Source organism: Macrobrachium nipponense, chromosome 21, assembly GCF_015104395.2.
Source record: "Macrobrachium nipponense isolate FS-2020 chromosome 21, ASM1510439v2, whole genome shotgun sequence".
NCBI lineage: Eukaryota > Metazoa > Arthropoda > Malacostraca > Decapoda > Palaemonidae > Macrobrachium > Macrobrachium nipponense.
The window spans coordinates 68,620,613-68,646,209 of NC_087212.1; the positions used below are offsets into that span (position 1 = coordinate 68,620,613).

General features: G+C 37.8%; 1 protein-coding gene across 1 annotated transcript in view; it reads left to right on the top strand.

Moving 5' to 3' along the window:
• Positions 1-25,597, top strand: part of LOC135198111 (ubiquitin-protein ligase E3C-like) — a gene marked incomplete at its 3' end in the record, with an annotated part of 85,671 nt that extends 60,074 nt beyond the window's left edge. The window contains 9 exon segments of the mRNA XM_064225572.1: positions 917-1,035; positions 1,393-1,548; positions 4,022-4,212; positions 9,526-9,718; positions 9,909-10,142; positions 11,538-11,782; positions 13,923-14,138; positions 14,269-14,398; positions 25,480-25,597. Of these exon segments, the coding sequence (XP_064081642.1) occupies positions 917-1,035; positions 1,393-1,548; positions 4,022-4,212; positions 9,526-9,718; positions 9,909-10,142; positions 11,538-11,782; positions 13,923-14,138; positions 14,269-14,398; positions 25,480-25,597 (1,602 nt within the window).

Consider the following 25,597-nt stretch of genomic DNA (forward strand, 5'->3'; position numbering starts at 1 on the left):
ATTTTTGGTATCATTTCATCTGCCACATCAGCATTTGTAGGCGTCGTAACCCTGGAAATAATTTCTGATGAATATAATTAAAAAGCGTCGTAACCTTGGAACGTCGTTAGCCGAGACCGTCGTAACCCAGGGACTGCCTGTATTCCACTTTCTAATTGTAGGCAAGATAAAACCAGCAAAATGAATAGTATTGAACCTGATACTAGAAAACGACAAACTGTAGCAGCAGCCCTGCTGCCTAGTGCTGAAAAAAAAAAAAAAAAAAAAAACTTGTTTAGGTAGAGTGCAGAGTATGTTTGTGACTAGTACATTTGTTGATGCAGAAGACATAATGAACTCACTTCATATCTATGTTACAAGTCAACATAAGGCTTTTCTGAGGAATTTGTTTGTGTAGGAGATGTTGAAATTTGTGCAAGGTAAACTTTTTTTATAAAGAGCTTGACAGCTACATAGGTAGGAAGAGGTAATGGGGAAAGGATGGGAGGTAAAAGATATAAAGCAGTGCAGCAGGGGGCCAAAAAGGCTCTTTAAAGGAACAGTAGAAAGTAATGTTTATGGTTTGCTACTTAAAACCTAAAACTGGTTATCTCTCTGTGCTGAATTTTGATTTTAAAGGTAAAAGGACTGGTGTGTCACGAGGTTCGAAGCCCGGACAGTGACCAACATCCACTTTGTATTCGCATGAGTTGTCAGATACCACAGATTCCTTGTTTTACCATCTTTGATTGTTTTTAACTGGTTTCCAGCTTGGTGCTAGAAGATTATCCTATTGTTTGTTAGCTATGAAAAATACAATTTGTTTAAAAATTTATCATTTTAAGAAATGCTATAACCATCTGTGTGTTTGAGAGAGAGAGAGAGAGAGAGAGAGAGAGAGAATTATATGAGCTTTATGTTTCCTTTCACATTACAGGCTACTGTACAGTGTTGTTGCAAGACGTCATTTACTTCGATCTATGTGGACGGTATTGTCTAGCTTGCACCAAGGTGCACCTCTAGTAGGTCATATAAACAATTCATCCTCTGCCTTTAGTGAGTATATGGTTAAATTATTATTACTAAGGTAGTGAAACCAGATGAGGATTATCATTAGGTAGTTAAACCAGCCATTTATATAAGAAAATTCCAATTTTTATGGTTATCATTTTGAATATTTTACATTTGTAAAGTAAAGTTTGTATTACTTGCCAGTTATGTGATGGTTGTGCTTATATGTGTTTTTAGTTGGTTTTATTGCAACTTGGGGTCATAAAAATGTAAGTTGCTGTTATATCACTATTATAGATACATAAAATATATAAATTTTATAAATGTCTATTAAGTAAAATACATTCATTTGATTGTTTATTCAGTAAAATACATTAATTTGATTTGTTTTTTGTCCCACAGATAATCGAGGGTCACCTTTGCTTCAGGTATTGGCACGTGGTTCTCCACTTGCACCTATAGAAAGAGACACCTTAGTTCCTTTACTTGCTACATTTTGTGCGACACTGACTGCTGTTTTGTCTACTGTACATGACTCAGAGTTTCTGGGTGATCAAGGTCAGTTGACGTGATATATTATTGCATTTTTAAAAAGTTTTGAAATTAATAGTGTCCCTATGGGACAAAATTTTATAGATTGTATTTACCCTTCAGATTTAATCCCATATTGGAATTGGTTATATGTTTTGCTCAGTCTTTATTAAATTATATTATAGATTTTAATTTACCATGTTCTTAACTTACAATAATATTTTGGTGTTAGGTGAATTTTATTCTCAAGGTTATATTAAAAACTTTGTCAGCAGATTGCATGAACTTTAGGGCTTTGGAGTTTAGGTGAGATTCCAAAAATCAGTTTTTTTTTCTTCAAGGTGTTCATATACTTGTCATGAAAGAAATATCCTGAGTCGTAGTTCTGAACTTATTTTAGAAAGTCTTGTATTTATATCTTGATTAGTGCAGATTTTTCTATAGAGGTGAAAGTGGATTTAAGATGAAAAGGAAATTGCATTGTTTGTTGAAATAGACCAAAAGGAACAATTGAATGTAAGAGGCAAGAAGTAGTGCTGAATGTGACTGAAATTTCCCCATAAAGAAAATTAGTACTGCCTACTGTGTGCCATGTAAAACAAAACTAGATGTTATCCTCCTACAGCTGGAATCTTAATGCTAGCAGCTGGATTCAGAAAGCTGTTAGTTGTCATTTTGCTTCCAGATCTTTGTAATTTTTTTTCCAGATCTTTTAGTCATTTTTTCTTACACAAATATAAATCCTCCTTTTTAATTATTTAATTTTGATAAGAACAAGGCTATCAGGTACCAACCCTTTTCTCACACTAGTTGTGAGTTTTTCAATCAGTTAAGTCACCCCTATGATCTCACCTTACTGAATTTGGATCATTCTTTGTGATATTATTCACACACATTGGAGGAGGTTAAAAATCTTCACACTTATCTTAAATTCCATTTTGAGGGTATTTTTGGCTATGTAGAGTTTGTCTTTCCATTTACTTGCATTATAGCCATCATTTTAACCAGAGTGCAGTTAGTGAACAAGTCCCTCAGAAATTATTGGTTGTGTTGTGCATACAAGTTATGCAGTCATAAAACATTTCTTCCTTGCATGTCCATTTTCCACACATCCCTGATAGAACTACAGTCTTTAGGGATTTGTGGCTTTACGCAGTTTTTTTCAGTCATTTATTTTCAGTCATTTATTTTCAGTCATTTATTTTCCATGAGCTATAAGAAAATGGGAATATAAAAGAAATAGTAAATTTGAAAATAAGAAAGTTGAACCAAAATCAGACCCAGTTTCAGATGGTCTCCATGCAAAGGTGACCAAGGAAGCAGAAGAAAAGGCTTCTCACTTTGGAAAAATATACAAAACATTCTTGGAGCTAAGACAAGCAAAATACACAACTGCTCAAGAAGGGTTCTAAGGATGAATTAGGATACTTCAGACCTTTCAGCCTGACTCAGTTCCAGTGAAAATACTCTTGAATCTATAATAGCATAAAATAGAATTAGACTTTTAGTACCAAAAAACCTTTGATGGAAGATTGTGCATAACCAACCCTGTAGACTTTATCCACAATATTTTTAGTTCTTGTGATAAAAGCAAGACAGTAGATATGTTTTAATTTAGGTTTTCTGAAGGTATTTGACAAATTACAAAGCAAAATTTAATGCAAAATGAGAAATCTTAAGTGTCATAGGTAACATGAGATTGACACAAGACTCCTCAGTGGAACATCTCTGGTGGGAAAAAGTCAGTCAGCACGCTTCACAGTTTGTTGCTGGGTCCTTTGCTCTTTGTTATCTCTGTAAATGACCTTTTAGCCTCATGGGAAAATGAGCTGGTTGGTATCAATAATGATAACAACACTGCAGCAGAAAGAATGGAGAAAGGAGGTGAAGTGCCATTATAATGCCTAATGTTTTTCAACTTTGATAAATGTAAAATGATTTGCATTAATCTTAAAAAAAAAAAAAAAAAAGAGTGCCAACTGTGAAATATTTTTTAATATAGAAAGGGCTCATCTGTCCCTCTCTACATTTTCTTATCTCCTGGGTTGGAAAAAGACTGGTGATTCATGAGGTTGAATGTGCGGTCTCTGACCAGTTTTCACCTCGTACGTGCAGGCGTTGCCAGATCTCACAGATTCTTTGCTTTACCATCTCTGATTGTTTTAACTGGTTACCAGCTGGCGCTTGGAAAATATCCTATTGTTAGGACCGAAGGTTTGTTAGCCATGAAAAATACCAAGTGATTTAAAAATTTGTCATATTTAGAAGTCATTATCACTAGTGACATATAACCCTCTAGCAATGTGTGAGTGATGGAAAGAAAGCCCGAAACATACAAAGATGCATTGATTTACCTCTAGGAAAAAGGCCACTACTAATTTTCTACAATTTTGGATGGTTTGCCCTACAAGATACCAAATTGACTCTTAAAAGGCAATGGTTTGTTTTCCTCAAAACAGATTTTGTTCAAAAATCATCATTTGATTTCCTTTTGTTTAAGATGAAACTGGTGAAGTCCATGTTCCTGCAAATGCTATTTCTCACTTTCCATTTTCTGTGGATGAGCTTGTGAAGATGTCGGCTAGTTTGAGAGATGTTTGCGTAGGATTGGTAGATTTAGCTCATCCAGATACACGGATGTCTGCAATGACTGATACTTCATACAAAACTATGTGGGCTCACTGTTTCAAGGTAATTAGCAGCGTTCTTTTGACTTTTGTTATTTTGTAATATAATGTATAATTTCCATAGGTGAAAAGTTGATTAAAATAGTTTGAATGTACTGAATTTATGTGCTTCTATTACGATACTTGCAAGGTTGACTGTTGGCCATTGAAAGCATGAGGGTTTTGTTCCTAAAGCATTTATGAATTATGTGTTCATACAAATTACGGACTTTTACCAATGCCTTATGCTCCAGGTTAGGTTAAGAACCTGATTCTTAAATCTTACTATAATGGGGGTAATGTCTCTCTTGTCTGTCTGTCATTCAAACACGGCCAAACGGCTGGTCAGATGGGCATGAAACTTGGCAGGGTTATGGTGGGGAGCCCTAAGATGGTTTGTAATGGGGTTTCATCCAACCTACCCCCCTCCTTTGTAGGGGGTGGGGGTGAAAAGGGATTCCCTGAAACGTAGCTGTTTCTGGCCGTGAAACGAGGCTGGTTATTCCCGTAGACTTAGTTACTTTACGAATTTTCATACATAATTTCTGTACAACTTCCCCGGAGAAAGTCGCGAATATTTCAGCTCGGGCGCAATAGAAGATGAAAATTATCATCAATATCCGCAAGATTTTTTGAATAACTTAAATCCATCGGGACTGCCAGTGCACAAAATAACGAAGAAGTACTGCCCGGTAATGTTGCTTCGGAATTTTGATCCTGCCAATGGACATTGCAACGGAACAAGGTACACCGTTATGGAGCTAAACTCCCACGTCATCGAAGCAGTGATAGCAACGGACCCTCACACTAGCAAACGTCTGTTCATCCCCTGGGTTCCTCTGATGCCTTCGGACAACCAGTTTCCGTTCCAGTTACGGCGCAGGCAGTTTCCCATCAACCTGGCCTTCTCATTCACTGCAAACAAGTCGCAGGGCCAGACTTTGGATTGTGTAGGTGTGTTTCTGCCATCACCCATGTTCACGCATGCCCAACTGTATGTGGCGATGAGCAGAGCAACTGACTCTGCCAACTTGAAATTAAGTTGTGGACAAACTGATAATATTGTGTACAAAGAGGTTCTGTAGTAGGTATGTATAAAAATTGCCCTTATTTTAATATTGCTGAACAAATACTACATATAAATTTTTCACTTCTGCACCCATATTTTATCAGTTTGCTAGTAATAATAAAATATAATAATGATAATTATTATTATTATTATTAAATTATTATTATTATTATTATTATTATTATTATTATTATTATTATTATTATTATCATTATTCAGCATGAACACACAATTGCATGTAGCAAGTCAGAAGGCCCTTAACTTCCTAGTCAGGCTTTCAAAAAATAGAATGCCAAAATGGGAAAAGAAGTACCTTAGCAAAGAGAAGGTGAATCATAAGTACTGTATGCAAATGAGAGATGAGTAAATATAAGTTTACAGAATATTGATACAGTAAATGCATCCATAAACTATAGTAGAAAATTAAGAAATAAGAAGTCATGGCAATGATGCATGCCACTTTAATATAGCAACTGCTTAACAGCTTTCCTGTAGAGAAATTGAATACCTCTGGCAGGTGGCAGCATTAGATCCTGGCACCTCAACAGAAACTGGATGTTGATGCTCATCTAAGTGAATTATACACATTAATTCTATGGGCACTGACACCAAAAAGAAGTGCAATAGTCATCTGTTTAACTATAGCTAATGAAAATTGAACAAACAGAATTTTTCCAAATATTGGTTAAATCATAATTATCATTTCTACAAAAAATGAAGCTATTTCTTTAACCAGTTATGCTTTCAATTTACTACAGACACTAGGAGGTAGCAGACATGTAGGCAGTTTGGAACAATATTCTGTTAGTAGTAAATTAAAATGATTGGCTCATGTGACATTAATAGTTTTATCTCTGTAGATTTAGTTTGCCAAATGAACCATACCAGGCCTTCGGGCAGCTTTTGAAATTTTTTTTTTTTTTTTTTTTTTTTTTTTTTTTTTACTGTTCTGAAAAATAAGGCCTGCCAATGAAGGCGAACACCAAATGTCAACTATTCTTACGTATTCAGCATGTCATATGTGATATTCACGTATGAAGAATCATGGAGTTAAGCATGCTTGATTGGCCAGTTAGATAAGACCAAGTTCTCCTTGAGTTCCATTTTATATCTACTTACTGTACTACTTTCTGAAACATTTTGAATATAGTAAACAGATTGGATGATCAAACAGAAGGAAAATTTGTGATGAATTCATAAGGCCTGTCTACTTATTTAATAGAAGCCTCATCACCTACCAAAAGAAGGAATAGGTTTTGAAGAAATTCATGGCAAGAATGATGTGAGAAGACCTCATTACAATTGAGGAAGTTGGTGAGATATGTTGTTAAGTGACTGATAGAACTAGTAGATAAACTTGGACCTCATAGCTTGAGATGGTTTAGACATGTCCTAAGAAGGGGTGAGGAACAGTTAGTCATAGAAAAAGCAATTAAGGAATGCTCAGAAAACTGTGTAGAAAAGGCATAAGTAAAGACCTACATCAGGTGAGAACTAATTTTATGTTTAACCCCTTGAATGACTACTTTTCTAACTATCTAACTATTTAATTAATTGAAAATACGTATTCATTTTTTAGAAACTATACTTCTTAATTTCAACATAAGATTGTACCTATTTTGGTCTATCGCAAGATATATTGTATGCTTAGTTTTAGTCATTTTGAAAATAGGCATTGAATAAAAAAGAAGAGAAAAGAAGAAATAAAACAAACAGATTCTCAAAGTTACCACTGGAGAGCTAGTAATGGTGCATACTCGGCATACACAAAATCGTCAAGAGATTAACAAGACATGACATCAGTATAATAAATCAATAATATAACATTTAAACAGTCTAAGATGACAAATAAAGCAACCAAACTTGTAAAAAACTGGTGAAAAGAAGATACAAAACAAATAAAAGTTGCAAAGAAGATACAAAACAAATAAACGAACTCTCAAGATTCCCGGTTACTAGATGCATCACAAAATAGTTGAGGGATCAGCTAACAAAAGACACAACAGCAACATGATACATCAATAACATATAAATAGTCTAAGATGACAAATAAAACAACCAAACTTACCTTAAAAAAACAGGTGTAAAGATGCAGAAAACAAACAAACAAATGACCAAGATGACCATTAAAATGCTACTAATGATGCATAGTCGGTGTGAAAAAAACAGAAAAGCCATACTCTATACCTTACGATTTCCTTGAATGAGCCTTAAAACAACATTAAGCCTTAAAACAACATGTGGATCATGAGACATCTCGTCTAGTCCTATATGTATTAACATTTAACTGTTTTATGAGATATCTTGTGGTAAGTTAAAAATTTGTAGAACAGTGATCTCAAGATTTCTTGGGTTTGTCTAGTAAGGGTTAATCTTGATACATTTTAGTTACACATAATGATACTGCAGTTTGCATTGATAGGCTATCTCACAAAAATATTTTCCTATGTTGCTTTTAATTTTAAAATTAGGAATCAAGCAAGTGTATCCTGTGCTATCACATAACTTTGCGTCTTTGACTTATGGCGGGGGATCTGTTCCAGCGCTGCAAGTTGATTTCCGCCATAAGTCGGTTTCCACGGTTAACTGTGCTTTAACAGTGCTCATTGTGCCGTAAATCGATGTTGCATCAAGCTACAGCACTATCTTGATGTTGCTTCAAGTTACAGCACTGTAAGCACCGTTAACTTGATGTTGCATCAAGTTACAGGGCTGTAAGTGCCGTTAACTTTATGCCTATTCTTGCTGCTACCACCGTCAACAGTGCACATAGTGCTGCAAAATAGTGTTATGGTGCTGAAAAAGATAGAATCGCCATGAGTTGGTGGCACTGTAAATCGAGGAGACACTGTTGCATGTTCCTTGCATTTTTTAGGCCATCAAGAAACTTGTTAAGCATTTGATAGTAATTTAGTCTACAAATTGCATAAATCCACCTGTCTATACAGGTACTAATTCAATTTCATCCTCCCAAATGTCACATCTGATTTTCTATTTTTGACAAGCAGGATCTAGAATACTATATGTATTAAAGATACCAGCAGTCTTTATAAATGTCTACATTGATCTCAAATGGATAAGATTGTTGAAAAGTTGCTTTTTGTCTCCCATCTAAATAGTGTTTCACTAAGAGGTTTGTATAATTTAAGAATAAAAAGTATTGAATTTATGCCTCATAAATTCCAGTGATGACTCAAAGCTGAAAAATTTACAGTATCTTGGGAGAGTATGCAGAGGAGATGCTGACACTGTCAAACCACATGCTGTATAAAAATGAAGTGCTATGAACCAACATTGGTGGGTTGGCCATGTGCAGTGATGACTTTTTTTTATTGTAATGAGTACTAGGATTCCATTGTAGGAAAGATAGACAATAGTTGGTTAATGAGTTTGTATGAAAAGACATGGTGTAGAATATCATTTTACTGTGAGTGCTCCTCCTCCAAAGCTTGCTGATATAGCCAGTGACACTTGACATTGTGAGTGGGGATTACTTTCATAAGGATTATTCACCAGCAAGAAAATTTCAGACTTCATTTTTCAACTGATGAAACTTTTCTTGGTTAACATAGCACCATTTTAGATAGTAGTATAGAATTATGTAAAGTAAGGGATTTGTTTTTATGAAAAATAAAAAAAATAATTTTATGTTTGAACAGTGATTTGTAAATCATGTATATCTCTAAACATTTTGACTCTGTTGTTTTGAATAAGTTTAGATCATTTTTCCAACCACTTGATAAAATTTAAATATCAAAAAACTAATTTATGAAACTACAACCTTTATGATATATCAAGTACCTTAATAATATATAACAATTTAATCTAATTGCTGTTGCTAAGAAATCACCTGTTTTTGAAATATTCTTTTAATTAAAAATTAAGAAAAATTAATCCCAGTGTAAGACCTTGATCATTCTGCAATGTTACCTTTGGCCTTGCTAGGGTCAGTTTCCATTGCCTTAGATCTGTAGGGCAGTTACTAGAATCAAGCTTGGTATTAATAAATTCCAAAATAACACATCATATATTGTAATGACATCAGCCTTGGTAATGGTTTATATTTGATTTATTAAACTTATTTAAGAGTGGGTAGTGTCTTGATAGGCACTATAGTTGTATAGTGTACCTTCCTTCATGACCCAAGATATTTAGATTTTAGAAAAGTTAGTGGTGGTCTTCATGACGTAAGTACGTAATCCTGATTTTCAAATAAATTTCTGTACTTTAGGAAACATTTCATGTTTTATACACAGTGCTTTTAATCAGGTGTGTGTGGGAGTAGTGCGGCAGATTCATTTAAGAGACACAAGGCGAATGTTCTGTCCAGAAGGACATTGGTTAAGTTCCCGTGTCTCACTGCCCATAGGAAACTCTCAGGCAGTGTCGTTTGTTCCCCGTACTACCCGAAGACAGCGAAGATTATTCATGCCACAGAGATGGCTCACTAGAGATGAATTGGGTATGATGCAATTTATGTTTTAGTTAATTAAATCTTGAGTCTCTGACAGTGTGATATAATGATTGTGAAAGTGTAGATATGATGTTTAATTTTGTTTTAATTGCTTGGAAGTCTTTTGAGAATAATTCCTCTCTCCCTAATTTAACACATGTGGAAAATGTAAATTCTACTTATGAATGATTTGTTGCAGAGACTGAAGGACCGCCATTGTCTATAACCGAACAACGTCGTGAAACAATTCTTCAAGAATTGCCCTTTGTTATTCCCTTTGAAGCAAGAACTCAAGTATTTAGTATGTTAGTTGCTAATAGCAGAACAGAAAGTCAGTTGAGGGCTGATTTTAATGAAGGCCCAATGATAATTTTCTCTGTGAGAAGAACACACATCTATGAAGATGCATTTGATAAGTTATCTCCTGCTAATGGTATGTATTTTGCAATGTGTTGCTTGTCCCTTATCTTTAAGTGGAAATCCTTTCTATAGAAATTCTTTTTATCGTCTGTTAACTGGTTATACTAATTACTGAAGGTAAACGTCGTTCTTTACTTTATCAGTGTTGCAGGTAATTAAGGTTACTTGAGGAGGGAGACCATCCTTACTTGTTAATACTAAATCAGTTGTAGCCAAGTCTCAACAGATACCTAAAGATTCAGTAAGAACATGGTGGTGCATGAATATAGTGTGTGGCTACACAAGACTGTGTGATATCCCATGATTTACTTTCACTGTTCAGTGAATGTATAATGAGAAAAGGAGAAGAATTGGTTGGTGAGAGTGTAGATGTTCCAGACACTGTACTGATTGCTGATTGAGGAGTGGGTTACTGGAGATAATTAGGGCCAGTTTGGCAATGACAGAATGTGTGGTAAGGACACAGGCTCATAAACAATTTACCTGTACCTAATGTAGAAAACAGAAGAATTAAACAGGTTGATCATTTGTGTATCTTGAGTAGTTGGGTAACATCTGAGGTGCTTATTGATAAGGTAATCAAAAGTAAAGTATGGGAAATAAAGAGAAAATGTAACGAAATAATATTGAAAAATGTGAATATACATATGTGTAGAAAAGAAGGTGAAAACATATATTTGGTCTACTTTGTTGTATGTGAAATGTGATGGATGAGAGACTGGAAACATAAATAAAGATCTGGTAAAGATTTTTTTGTTTATGTAATGAATGAAGAGTGTAACAGGTAAGAGAATTTTTTATGGTCACAGAGGGAATTGTTTAAAAATAATCAGAAGATAACTTAAAGTTTTGATAATTTTTTGATAAATCATGCTTTGGAGAAGTGTTTGGCAGGAGAAATGTATGGAAAGAGGGTCAGAGGACAGTAATGGGAAAAATATATGAATAGAATAAGGAGATTGACAAGGAGAGAGAACCGCTGGAGAAGTGATGCAGAAAGCAAGAAATAGAAATTATCATTAGTCCATCTTGGGAGAGAGTGCCTCAGTGGCGTGGTTGGTATGGTATTAGTGTCCCACCTTGGTGGTCGCGGGTTCGTTTCTCGACCATTCCATTGAGGAGTGAGAGATGTGTATTTCTGGTGATAGAAGTTCACTCTCGATGTAGTCCGGAAGTCACGTAAAGCCGTTGGACCCGTTGCTGAATAACCATTGGTTCCATGCGGTGTAAAAGCACCATACAAACAAACAAACATCTTGGGAGAGACACCACACTGAAGAAGGAAGAAATTGTATATGTGAAGCATATAGATTGTTTGCAATTTTGTTGTAGTCCTCTGTTTTGTTAGTTTTCCTGTGAGTGTACAGAATCTAAGAAATATTAATTTATTTTTTATCCTCTTCACCAGAACCTAATCTGAGGCTTAGAATGAGAGTTCGTCTCATGAATGCTGTTGGCCTAGATGAAGTTGGCATTGATGGAGGAGGGATTTTTCGCGAGTTCCTGTCAGTGCTGCTCAAAACTGCATTTGACCCTACCCGAGGGTTCTTCCTTTTAACCAGAGAAAACACTCTTTATCCCAACCCAGGAGCTCATCATATAGCTGAGGATTACCCAGCACATTACTATTTTATTGGTAGAATGTTAGGAAAGGTAAGTGAATGATTTTATTATTGTTGTTTATTGTATTTTCAATTTGTATGTGTTTTGTTATCATTACCAAACATGTTGGTTAAAATCTTTTCAAGCTACTAAGTTAGCTTTGTTAGTATGCAGATCCTCTTTAAGGGAGTAGTGGTATCTGCACCTTACCTGGTGCACACCTTTCATATTCTCTTTCTTCCATCTTTCTTTTCACCCTCTCCTAACAATTATTTCATGGTGTAACCGTTTGGTTTTCCTTTTGTTACACATTAAAAACCTTTTATACTCTCAATATCCATTATGGCATTGTATGACCTCATGGGTCCCAGTGCTTGGCCTTTTGCCTAAATTTTGTATCCCAATATGTAAATCTAATTAACAAGCTGATCTTAAAGAAGCCACTTTAGGGGTAGACAAGTGATAGCTGAATTCATGGTCACTTTGAATCAGCCTTTTACGTGAATTTTAGCCTTGAAAAAGCTGAAGGATAGGTCACAAGAGGCAAATGCCTGCTATCGAGACTTTGAAATGCTTGTACCATAATAAATATTTCAGTTTTTGATGGACATAATATTTAACCAGTAGAAGAGTAACACAAAGAAATTATTTTTCAAAGACAAGTAAGAGGAAAGGGCTTGTTAGTTAATGCTTTGCCATCAAATGAAACAATTGTGCACTGGGAAAGTTGACAAGTCAGTTTTAAATTATTGACAATAGAAATAAAGTAATGAAAGTAAGAAACAAAGCTAGGTTTCCTATTAGGTTTATACTTCTACACTCTTTGTTATTGATTAACAAAATTTAAAGAGATTTATAATTCATAAACATTCCAAATAGGCATTGGTTCAGTAAAAATCTACTGAAGAAATAGTTCTTTCATCATTACCATTATTTTCATCAGATTATATCTTCTCAGGGTCAGGCATGATAGCAACTCTTTCCATTCTTTTGTCAGGTGCACTTCCTTTTGGTCTAGGTCTTCATATATTTTCTTTTTTCCATAACTGTAACTTTGTGGGAAACCCCATGCTAGTTTTGATTGGTGCTGAAATACTTGTGCATTCATTCAATAAACTTAATATCAACAATAGCAATGATATGCTCTACAAACAGAAAAGGCCACAACAATTTAGTAAGAACTCCAAATTCGGTTGGAAGAACTAATTATAACACACCCAATAGGAATAACTTATCGTCTGGCTAACTCAGTGAGGATTTCAGAGGTCTGGATAGAAGGCTACTGAGGAAATAAAAACTATTAATTTACGTAAATGCAGTTGCCATAGGTAAACATTTGTCAAATCCCCATGTTATGGACAAATTTAAGAACTTTAGAACACTGAAAAACTTTAAGTATATGTGCCTTCATGCTACAACACCAAAAGGATATGTTTGTATTAGACTTTAGCACCCTTATCTTTCTGGTTCTGCCACTACTTTTGGAAAATTCCCAGCAGTAAGGTTTGATCTGGAAAGGATGCTGTTTTTCCAGACTAAGGTCTTTGTGCTTTAGAACAACTTTTGAAGTTGTCTTATATCAAGTGAACTTGATAGTTGCAGCCAATTGTGACCATGTTAAGCTAGCCTGTGGACCATGTATGATACATAAATCATATAGCTTATCTGTTTTCTACCATACAGCCACAGAAAATGGTATGTATCATGCTTCTAGTTTCTGTATTGCCCAGCCATACCTTATGCTAAACCGGCATTTGTATGGTGTCCTAATATTTAAGGATTATGAATGCATTGGGTTGTATGGAGAGCATTATTGAAACCATAATAAGGAAATGATTTTAAGCATTGCTTATCATTCCAATAATAATTGTTTTATATTCATTGAGAAGATGTTTATGAAAGAGCTTTCATTCCTTAATTATTTCTAGTTTTAGAGGAAAGTCCAAAAATTTTTGGTCTGTAACTTGAAATTTCAATTGTATAATGAGTGTTTACTAATGGGAATATGAGTAACTACATACAACTAATCTTAGGAAGGATTGTTGTAAATTTTCACTACTAAAGCCGATTTTCTTAACAAACATTTTTGATGACTAGAGATATCAGTCACTATTAAATTCAGTTTGATATTCTTCAGTATGTCATTTTTAAAGAAGTCATCCTTTACATTTATTTTTTTTCTGGGTTCCAGGCTTTGTACGAAAACTTACTAGTAGAGGTCCCTCTAGCCGGCTTTTTTTTGTCCAAGCTTCTCGGTCGTTCATCATCGTCTGTCGAATTTCATCATCTAGACTCCTTGGATCCAGAACTTTGTAAAAATTTGCTGTACTTGAAGACTTACAGTGGAGATGTTCAAGACCTTGGGCTTGATTTTACAGTTTTGAATTCAGATCTTGGGCAAAATACTGTAAGTTGAAGACAGGAGAAAAAATACCTTTAGTTTGTCATAATCTGTATCTATTATTATTTTAATTGCTTTATAAATATGTTATTTTACTATTTTGGACATGATAATTTCTGATGATGTTACCTTTCAGGTAGAAGAATTAATTCCTAATGGTTCAAATATAGCAGTAACCAATGAAAACAGGATTGAGTATATCTACAGAATGGCAGATTACAAGCTGAATAAACAGATTGCTAAACAGATTCAAGCATTCAAGAAAGGTACAGTCATTTTATTGCCAGTCTTTGATTGGCATTATGTATTTTTGCATTCTGAAGACTAAAGAAATACAAGACTAGAAATTGTTTAATGCGAGGCTTTGTCCTCATCACCTTTTTTTTGTAATCTGCTTTTTCACCATATTTTTCTTTTCTTTTTTATTATTATTTCAGAAAATACAGTACCTAATATTAAGAAAACTCCTTTTATCTATATGTAATTGTAAACTAACATACTACTGCTCTGACAAAAATTCACTATAATTTAGGAGAAAATAAGGGTAATGAAAGCAGTAAATAGATAATTTTTGGGTTGAATAAGGTTTTTCTTAGCTTTATTTTGCAAATGGGTAAAATAACAGGCACTTTTTAATGTAGTTAAGCTGATATTAGTGCACTGATAACCTTTTATGTTGTACTTCTAGTAACTTTTTCCAGGGTGGTCTGAGACAGGAGATAACTTCTTCCTGTAATTGTGATTTGGTATCATTTTACGGAAGGGTTGGGGAATACAGGAAATAACTAGTAACATGCTTACTGTATATGGAACTATTGAGGAATCTCCCTCAATAGTTATTGAACAAGAAATAAATTTAGAATCACTTTCACGAGTTCCGAGACGATCGGGACATTTTGAGCTAGGTAGTCTGATCTCTCGTTTTCTTTGATGCTACTGCTAGAGAGAATGAGATATTGTAGTGGTTGAGAAAAGTATATCAATGATTTAGAACTAAACAGAGCTAGAAAATTTTTTACAAGTTTTGCGACATTTTGTTGCCAGCAGTTCCGTACAAGTGAAGAACAAAATTGGCAGTACATAAATCAATAAACCAATCTAAAAAAAAATTTTGAGCAATAGTGCTTCAGGATATATTTATTCAAGTATAAAATAGTCAAAAACAGTCTATAACTCACCTCCATCTATCCAGGATTAGAAAGTCATTCAGACATTGTGTGATAATTTGTCGCTCACAAGTCATTGGCTAATTGTTCAAATACGAAACAGACCTTCGGTCTTAACATTAGGATAATACTAGCGCCAAGCTGGAAACCGGTAGAATTAATAAAAAAAGTTGTGAGATCCAGGGACTATTGGCATCTATACCAGGTCACAGGGTATTGTAGTTCCCAGAATGGCCTTGGGGTCCCGTGACCTATCAGTTACTTTCTTACCGCCTTTAAGATAGGACGTGAGATGTGTATTTCTGGTGATAGGCGTTCACTCTTGACGTGGTTCGGAAGTCACGTAAAGCCGTTGGTCCCGTTGCTGAATAACCACTGGTTCCATGCAACGTAAAAACACCATACAAACAAAACAAACAATGATTACTTTCTATCTATTTAAAGCCGGTTTAATTTGCCTGTTTTTATTCATATTTTCCTTTTTTCTCTCTCTGGGTGATCAGTGTGGGTGTGATCTGCTAGGTGTGTGTACGTTGTGAGATATGGAGAATTTTGCTTCACCAAGGGAAATTTCTTCGGGATATGGCAAGAGACAAAGGAAATGGCCTGGAGTGAGTGGGTTTCCTTGTTCAAGATTTTTAACATCGATATCTACAAATCCACATCCAACGTGTAGCAGGTGCAGAGAAAACATGTACTATTACTAATCCTTGTTCAGTTTGTCGTGGTTGGTTGGTGGAACAATGTATGAAGTTTTATGGGAAAGGCCAGTACAAAAGAAAGGAGATGACGCCATCATTGGATGACCAAGCGTCATCGGCTTCTTTTGTATTGGCAATACATCAGACTGCTCCATATGTTTCGTCACCTGCTTTTGATGTTTCCCATACCCCTTCAGTTTCTTCTAGCGATTCGTTATTGGAAACTCCAGGAGGGGTTTGGGGTAATTTTATGCATAATTATGCTCTGTCATTCCCGGCAGGGAGAGGGGGAGCATCGCCATCTTTGTTCCAGGTGCCGGCTCCCGATGCGCCGAGAATGGAAGGAACGTGGTCAGCGTTAGGCCTCCCAGGCGTACCAACCTTGGAGGGGTTGCTTTCTCACTGTATGGCATCACGTTTCCACTCGGGCCCGCCAACAATGAATGTTCTGCATCCCCCTGGCCTGTAATTTATGGGAGCAAATTCTATGGCACCGACAACAACATTGATGTTTCTGGCGATGCAGAACTTTGGAAACAGTTTGGCAGCACACATAGGGATTCCGGCAGTAGCCTCTCAATCTCTCCCTACAAGTGTGGTGACGTCATAACCGTCGTCACACACAGGCATGGCTGACGCCAGGACGTCACAGCCTACTGCTTCTCTCACTACTTCGTTGCCTCCGGAGACGAATACGCTTTCTGACCATTGGAACACACAGTCATGAAGAAATTACAAGCTCTCGAGAACAAAATAGATAAGAAAGACAAAAAGAAAAGATGTGAATTGTCTTCTTCTTTGTCTTCTTCGTCTAGTTCGGCGTCATTGCAAAATTCAATGACGTCAGTGTGTACCAGTCAAATGTTGGAGGATACGGGACTTCGTGACTGATCCTCATGCCAAGAGGAGAAGAGTAAATTCTTGTTCATCTTCGAGCCAGGACTGTCACATCCCTGTCAGCAACAAAATGAAGAAGGCAGTGGCTGGTTAAGTTATGCTAACGGCTGAAGTCATTTACAGGCGTCTGAACGGGCGAAAGCACCGACAGCTGCTAAAATGGCGACCACTGCGGAGATGCCAATGGTGAGGACAACGTGTTTAGCAGAGACTCCACTGCCATTGGGGAAATCAATGGTGAGGACAATGTGTTTAGCAGAGACTCCACTGCCGTTGGGGAAATCAACGGTGAGTGGGCAGCATTCAACGGAGAACAGAGAACGTATACCAGTTTCTCATGTAAGACCTTCTAAAATAAGGAAGGATGAGAAAGCACCCATTAAAAGGTCAAATAATAGAGAGTTAGTAACCTCTCCTGGTACACTGATGGAAGGCGTTGTTCACCTCGACGAGAGATCAAGGTCAACTTCCCCGACGGCCGTCAGAGATGATAGTCCAATAACCTTGAATGATGTTAATAGAGATAGAGAGGAAATTAGCTCGGGTTCGAGATAATCATCATCTTGGAGGAATAGACTGAGTTCTCGTTCTAGATCTGCGAGCATAGCAGTTAGGCGGTCACGTTCTCCTACTGACCATTCAAGATCAAGCCAACATCAGCCGTCAGAGATCAAAGATGCCGCGGTTGTAGGGTCGGACGGCCATGACGCACCCGAACGTTTGTGAGAGGATAGAAGTGAACTAGCTTCTCCTGCAGCCAAACACAATACGTTGGAACCGGTGGAAGGGGAAAACCAGGAGTTTCTGGCTTTGTATCCGGAGGTGGTTGATTTGATTCGTCAATTCAATAACCTTTCGAGGAGTTTGGAGACACCAGCCAGTATACTTCCTCCAGGAATCGATATGGTATTTGGACTGAAAAAGGATACGAAGGTGTCATATTAATTACCTTGCTCAAGTCATGTGGAGTCAGTTTTACAGCATGTCAATGCACAGATTGCTGGAAGGGATAATTCGTTAAGATCAAATAGATCATTTAAGTTTATTCCCCTGCCATTGATGAAACTTAGGAAATATTATGCGACACCTGTGGTTCCTTTGCTATCAAGACAAATTAACTCAGATGTGGTAAGGTTAAAGCCTGGATTAACCTTGGATCAAGTTAAGTTGGAATGCCCGTGGATGACTTGTCAGGAGGCTGCTACATTGAAAGCAACGGCTTCTTCTATCTTTCAGACTGCTTCTTGGTTAGACCTTTGGTCAACAGCAGTAGCAAAAATTGCATCCTCAGAAGTAAGAAAATTAGTGGATGAGACAATGTTTTTCAGATTGCTCCAATCAGGTTCCAAAGCAATTGCGTACTTGACGAATTTGAGTGCCAATGTATGGGCTAATATCCTGTTGTTGAGGAGAGATGCAGCATTGGCTAGATTAAGCCACACTATTGACTTGGATTCGCTATTAGCAATGCGGAATGGGGATATCCTAGAGTCGCAATTGCTATTACCAAAGGGTATACTGGAAGCTGCTATAGATAGAAGAAGAATGGATACTAATGACAGATTAGTCCAGCAGGCAGTTAGGAAAACATCTGGAAGCCAGGCTAATTCTAATGAGGTAAGGCAACATCAGCAATTATCTCAAAAGAGACCAGTGAGACATAAACATCTCTAATAGATCAACAAGAAGTTAGTTCATCAGCCCTTTCACAGTAGACCCAACAGAGGAAGGGTTATTAGGGGCAGGGGAAGAAGTTCGAGACGATAGGAGGGGCGCCTCTCATCACTCAGCCACACCAGTGAGACATAAACATCTCTAATAGAACAAGAAGTTAGTTCATCGGCCCTTTCACAGTAGACCCAACAGAGGAAAGGTTATTAGGGTCAGGGGAAGAGGTTGGAGACGATAGGAGGGGCGCCTCTCATCACTCAGCCACACCAGTGGAGTTGGCTGGTAAACCATTGGAGGGTGTGGCAGGAATTTGGAACGGAGCAGTGGGTAGTGGATGTTTTCAGAGTTGGATATTTGATTCCGTTCGACGTGACCCCGCCCCTGACAGAACAACCATTACCACACCTCTCCTATGCTCAGGAATCTCAGAAAGCTCTTATTCTGCAAGAGGAAGTGAAGAAGATGATGGAGAAGGGAGCTGTAGAACAAGTATTGCTTCTGTCAAAAGGGTTTTACAGCCGTATTTTCCTTGTCCCCAAAGCCAATGGAGATTGGAGGACAGTGATAGATCTGTTAACATTGAATTTGTTTATAAGGAAAACCAGATTCAAAATGGAGACCCCAAAGACAGTTCTAGCAGCAGTCAGGGACAAGGACTTTATGCTGACAATAGACTTGAAGGATGCATACTTTCAGATCTCAGTCCATCAGTCTTTCAGGAAATTCCTCTGTTTCAGTCTTGCAGAGAAAGTTTTCCAATTCAGAGTCCTGTGCTTCGGATTGACAACGTCTCCTCAAGTTTTTACAAGAGTATTCACTCTTGTGTCGACATGGGCACATGCTCAGGTAATCAGGCTAATAAGATACCTAGACAACGGCTGGTGATAGGAAAGTCCAGAGAAAAATTACTTCGGGACAGGGAGACCCTTCTGCAGTCTTGTCACAGCCTAGGCATTGTGATAAATCAGAAGTCAAAGTTGAATCCAAGTCAGAGGCTGGTGTACCTGGGTATGATTATAGACACAGTAAAAGCCAAAATGTTCCCAGCAGACCAGAGGGTAGAGAAATGCTAGCAAGTGGTGAATGCCTTTCTGGAAAAGCAAAGACAGCCAGCAAAACAGTGGCAAGTAGTCCTGGGAATTCTGAGTTACTGGGAATTCTAAGTTCCTTGGAGAAGCTGGTACCATACGCGAGACTACACCATCAATCATTGCAATGGAGGACGAAAGAGTTTTGGTCGCCAACAGTAGATCACTCATATGAGCAAATTCCTTTGTCGACAGAGGTGAGGAAAGACCTACTGTGGTGGGTGCAGGACAACAATCTGACAGTGGGAGTTCCCCTTCAGCAACCCTCTCTGGACCTCTTGCTGTTCTCGGATGCGTCACTGGAAGGTTGGGGCGCCCACATGGAGGAGCTGATGATTTCAGAGAAGTGGAATTGCAAGGACAAAGAACTCCATATAAATGTGTTGGAGTTAAAAGCAGCATTTCTGGCACTACAGGAATTCCGGGAGAGGGTGGTATTGATATCAGACACCACAGTAGTAGCTTACTTAAACAAGCAAGGGGGCCTAGTATCTCGACAGTTACACCTGGTGATAGTTCAACTTCGTCAGTGGGCTGTAGAGAACTTAGTAGACATCAGCCAGATATATTCCAGGAAAAACAAACATAGTTGCCGACAAATTGAGCTGCAGTGACCAGATTCTAGGAACGGAGTGGTCCTTGCATCAGGAAGTAGTGGACAGAATGTTCATCTTGTGGGAAAGGCCGATCATAGACCTATTCTCAACCAGGTACAACAAAAAGTTGAAAGTGTATTGTTCAGTAGTCCCGGATGCAGAGGCAGTAGCAGAAGATGCGCTACAACACCCATAGGACAATCTGGACGTGTACGCATTTCCTCCATTTTGCCTAATCTGTCAGGTTCTGAACAAGGTAATGTGGTCTCAGAACCTCAAGATGACTGATAGCCCCATTGTGGCCGAAGGCAGAATGGTTTTCGGACCTGTTGGAACTCCTAGTAGATGTAACAAGAGAGTTACCTCCATGGAACAAACTACTATGTCAACCACATGTGGATAGGTACCTACCACCAGTTGGTGCAGTCCCTATCACTTCACGGGTGGAGACTGTCAAGTATCTCCTGCGAGCGAGAGGCTTTTCTCAGAAAGCAGCAACACAGATGGCAGGAAATATCAGGAGGTCATCAGTAGCTGTCTACCAAGGAAAATTGTCCGCGTACTGTGATTGGTGTTGTAGAGGGAACTTGTCTCCGCTCAGAACCACTATTCAACAGTTAGTGGACTTTCTGATGTATCTCAGGACAGAAAGACATATGTCTGTATCTGCTGTAAAGGGATACAGGGCTGCTCAAGCTTCAGTTCTGTGGATGGAAGGCATGGACATTTCTTTTTCATGGGAGATGGCTATGTTAATGAAGAGTTTTGAGGAGTCCTGTTCCCCAAAGGAACTAAAAGCCCCAAATTTGGATTTGACCATGGTACTGAGTAGCCTTACAAAACCCCCATACAAGCCATTGAGACAGTCCACAGATAGAAGCTTGACCCTGAAGGCAGTCTTCCTATTGGCTTTAGCCTCAACCAAAAGAGTGGGGGAGCTGCATGGTCTGTCATATGTGGTGAAGCATTCGAGAGGTTGGAAGTCTATGGTTTTCAAGTTTGTCCCAGAATTCGTTGCCAAAACTCAGAACCCATCTGTAGTGGATGGCAGATTCGACTCCTTTTCCATACCTTCTCTGGGAGAATTTGTGGACAGTGATCTGAAGAAATGCTGCTATGCCCTGTCGGAGCACTGTACTTAAGAAGAACGTGGCATCTCAGGCCGGGATGCCGGGCTTTTTGTAAGTGCAGGACGGAACAAGAAGGAAGTGTCCAGGAACACAATATCATTTTGGCTAAGAGAAACGATCAGGAATGCATACATGACAGAAGACAGAGGGTCAAATAGCCAGGAGAGGGCTAGAGCTCATGACATCAGGGGCTTGAGCGCTTCTTAGGCATTCAAGAAAAATATGTCTGTGGAGAGGATTTTGAAAGCTGGTATTTGGCGACGCCAAACAACTTTCACTTCCTTTTATTTAAAAGATGTTGCCCATACATCCTTGGACACTTTTTCTTGGGTCCAGCGGTGGCAATCCCAGCAAGTAGTATAGCTCATCCGGTATCCCTGGTGGGTCAGTTAGTGTCTAGTCTAAGATGAAGGTATGAAAGTAGAATGAATGAGATGACTGGTTTTTATTCTTTACTACCCTTCTAACTACTCTATACCTACGGGCAGTAAGAGGGAGAGTACCATCATGAGCTGGAACGGACTAGATGCAGGTGAGGGGGACAGCCATACTGTAAAGATAATCTAGAGTATAGGATACTTTTCAGTAGCAACACACTCCTCTCAATAATAGGAAGAGAGTGGGGTGATAATAGATTCAGGTACAGGGACAGGAGTGGTTTATGAGAAGGGATAGCTCTCCACCTTCCGTAATGCAATAAGGCATGGCATTGTATGAAACACCCAGAGAGGGAAACCAATAGATTTTCGTATATCTTTGGTTCAAAGGTTAATAGTCCATTGTCCTAGAATATATCTATTCGGAAATGGATAAAGGTGGCAAACAAACTCCCAGTCGGTTAAGGAGACTTACCTCCCACTAATAAGTAAGTCTATCCTAATGTTAAGACCTCAGGTTTGTTTTGTATATGGACAAAGGACAAATTTTTAACCAATTTGTATTTTTCATAACTAACAAACCTGAGGTCTTAACAGATAAGGCCCACCTCGAACCACCCCTCTAACAGTCTAAACTGGGTTGGAAGACTAACTGATAGGTCATGGGATGCCAAGGGCATTCTTGGAACTACAATACCTCATGACCTGGTACAGATGCCAATAGTTCCTGGATCTCATAAGTTTTTATTTTATTAATTCTACTGGTTTCCAGCTTGGCACTAGTATTATCCTAATGTTAAGACCTTAGGTTTGTTAGTTATGAAAAATACAAATTGGTTAGAAATTTGTCAATTTATGAAACCATCCCAAGCAACCTCAACCATTTGCTTTTAGAATAAAATTTATAATTAAGGCAATTAAACATGCTGAGGATGGAGATTTTACCAGCAAAAGATTCAGTTAGGCCACCCTGGAACCTTCTAGAGGTAAAATTTTGTTGATATTTTCATTCAACTAAAGGAGAAATGTCCAATTAAACAATGAAATCAGTATTTTTAGGCAATTCCTCTCAGCATGATAAATCTATGGCAGTTTTTATGGATGGCGCAAAGTCAGATGCTGGCAAGCAGTTTTAAAGGCCATAAAAGAAATTTTAGCTCAGAATAAAAATAGTTTTACTATATATGGTGACTTAAGAAGTGTTCTTCAGTCTGTGGAATCTTTTAACCCTTCACACCGTCTTATTTTGGAGATACAGGAACGGCTGCTTTTAGTGAAAAGAAGAGGAAAAGAAATTAATTTTTGCTGGGTGCCTTTCCATGTTCAGGTTCTTGGGAATGAAACGAGCAAGCTGATCAGCTTGCTAAGTCAGCAGTCACCTCCCCAGTACCCAGAAGATGTCTGCTATCATATCAGGATGTATTTCCTGTAGTAGATAAGAAAATTGATAGCTTTGGCAGTCCCTATGGGAAAATATTTTAACAAATCATCATTGTCTCGTTGGTCACATCCTTATATACCAAGGAGAAAAGGGACAGTGTTGTACAGGTTAAGGATTGGACAAGACTCACTCGTGGGTTCTTGGATTTAGATGAAAATCCTCCATTCTGCAATGACTGTATTGTGCCCTTGACTATGAGACATTTGCTGGCTAAAAGTCCCAGTCATAGACATCTAAGGCATATGTTCCTCTGTAGTTCTAAACCTAGTAATGGTGTCGGATTTGGAGTTTATAGTAAGGGGTTTCATGGAAAAAGTGCAATCCCTCTAGCAGTCTCAATTTTTAATGCAGATTTGTGTAGAATTATTTCAGTTACTGATAAAATGACCGGCAAAAAGAAGGTAATTTTCACTACTTTTGGCAATTAAAAAGTGTTCTGTAAGCAGTGGAAGTCTTCAACGAAACTAATCATTGGTTTAAAAAATTATTTATTGGTGCTGCAATGTAAAATGCAGCTGTTGTTATAAAGACAAGCTGAACACTCACCTCAAGAGATTGTGACTGCTGCCAAGATAGACCACTGATACAACCCTGAAAACTTATAGCATAACAGGACAAACTGTCTGTGCAATCACCTACCTCAACCAGAAAGAATTCTATTTTCAACTACCCTCTCTCAGGACAAACTGAAAATGTCCAATGCAACCACCTAACTCAACCGGAAAGACTTCTTCTTTTAACTGCCCTCTCTCAAGTCTCAACAATTACTCATGCACAACTTCCTCCTACCTCTTCACTTCTACTACTACTCCAACACTCTCTCTGATTTACTCGTCAGTGACTCACATAATCCAGCATCCAATGAGGAGATTGCTGCTGTCAAACCATCCTGAGGACTCAGGCATGTCAGCCCGCTTAATAACATCTTATTTACTCTTCATCTCACCACCTTCATCACAACCCCCACCCAATTCTTCATTACTTTCATCAAGAATCCTGCATTTATCATACATGACGAGGTACACCTTCAACATCAATGTTACTTTTGTCACACAACCCCTTCTGGCCAGTGCAACCACCTCACTCAACCAGAAAGACTTCTTTTTCAACTGCCCTCTCTCAAATCTCAGTAATAACTACTCATGCACTTCTTCCTCCTACCTCTTCACCTCATCCTACTACTACTACTACTACCTCCTCAAACCACAGTAGCAGAATAGAAGTTAATTTCTGACTGAGATGTTTACTGACTGAATGTCGTAAACTTTTGAATCTTGGATATCAGTGTTTCCTGCAAATATTATTGGAAAGTATGAAAGAACTTTAGTCAAATCAATTCCTCTCCGGAGGGCAAAGGATGACATAAATTTCTAATAACATGATCCCTTATTGTCTGAGGCTTCTGAGGGCCTACAGTTAGTATGATGGATTGTGATGCAGGGCAGGTGGAGAGTGTAAGCCTACAAAGCTGGAGCCCTCTCTGTCTCTGTAGTCTGTTGGATTTATTTTCTATTTTAAGTGTAAGTGCCTAACATTGCTGGTGTACCTTTGCTTCTTTATTATTCAGGAGTCATTTTTCATAAATGGCTGAACTTCTGTTTGTCAAGACGAGTTGTTGCAGTCCTAGAAATGCCTTTGCAAAAAGAAGCATGAAGCTCATAATCTTCCTCTCCTCAAAAACTGTTCTTAACATGACAGTTCATTAATATGGTGGTGACTTGTATTTTACATTTACACGTATGTCCTACATGTGTTTTTCCAAGTTCATATATATCATAGAAATATTGTTTTGATATCTGGGATTATGACTTGACTGCTGCGTTAGCTACATAGGTGGGTGACGTAGATGCTTATCTAGGTGTGTTATATCTATGATGAAAATTGAGTTGACTTATCATTAAGAACGTATATCCGTCATAACTCCAACGATTGCCTGTAATGTCTGTGATTTGGCAAACTTTAACAGTATTTTTTTGCATACCAATATGAAATATGTTCTCCCTGTATTTGAAAGGATACCCTTTGGTTGGCTGCCTTAGGGACATTTGTTCATGTTCATCTTAGAGGTATCTTTGGAAATATACAAACATTGGAAGTACATATCAAGAAGGTGAAAGACAGTAAAAATAACTCTAATTCATTATTTAGCTGATCATCTTACATGATAAATATGAATAAAATTAGAGCTTTGTTTTTTATTAAGCAAAATCTTGTTTTAATGTTGTATATTTTATTCATAAGGATGTACAAATATTTCGTTTAACTTTCAAACGCTTGCAGGTGTATGTGATGTGGTGCAGTCTGAATGGTTACAAATGTTTGATTGGCGAGAACTTCAGATGCTCATATCTGGTGCTTCAGTTCCAATTGACATAGGAGATCTGATGGACAACACTCG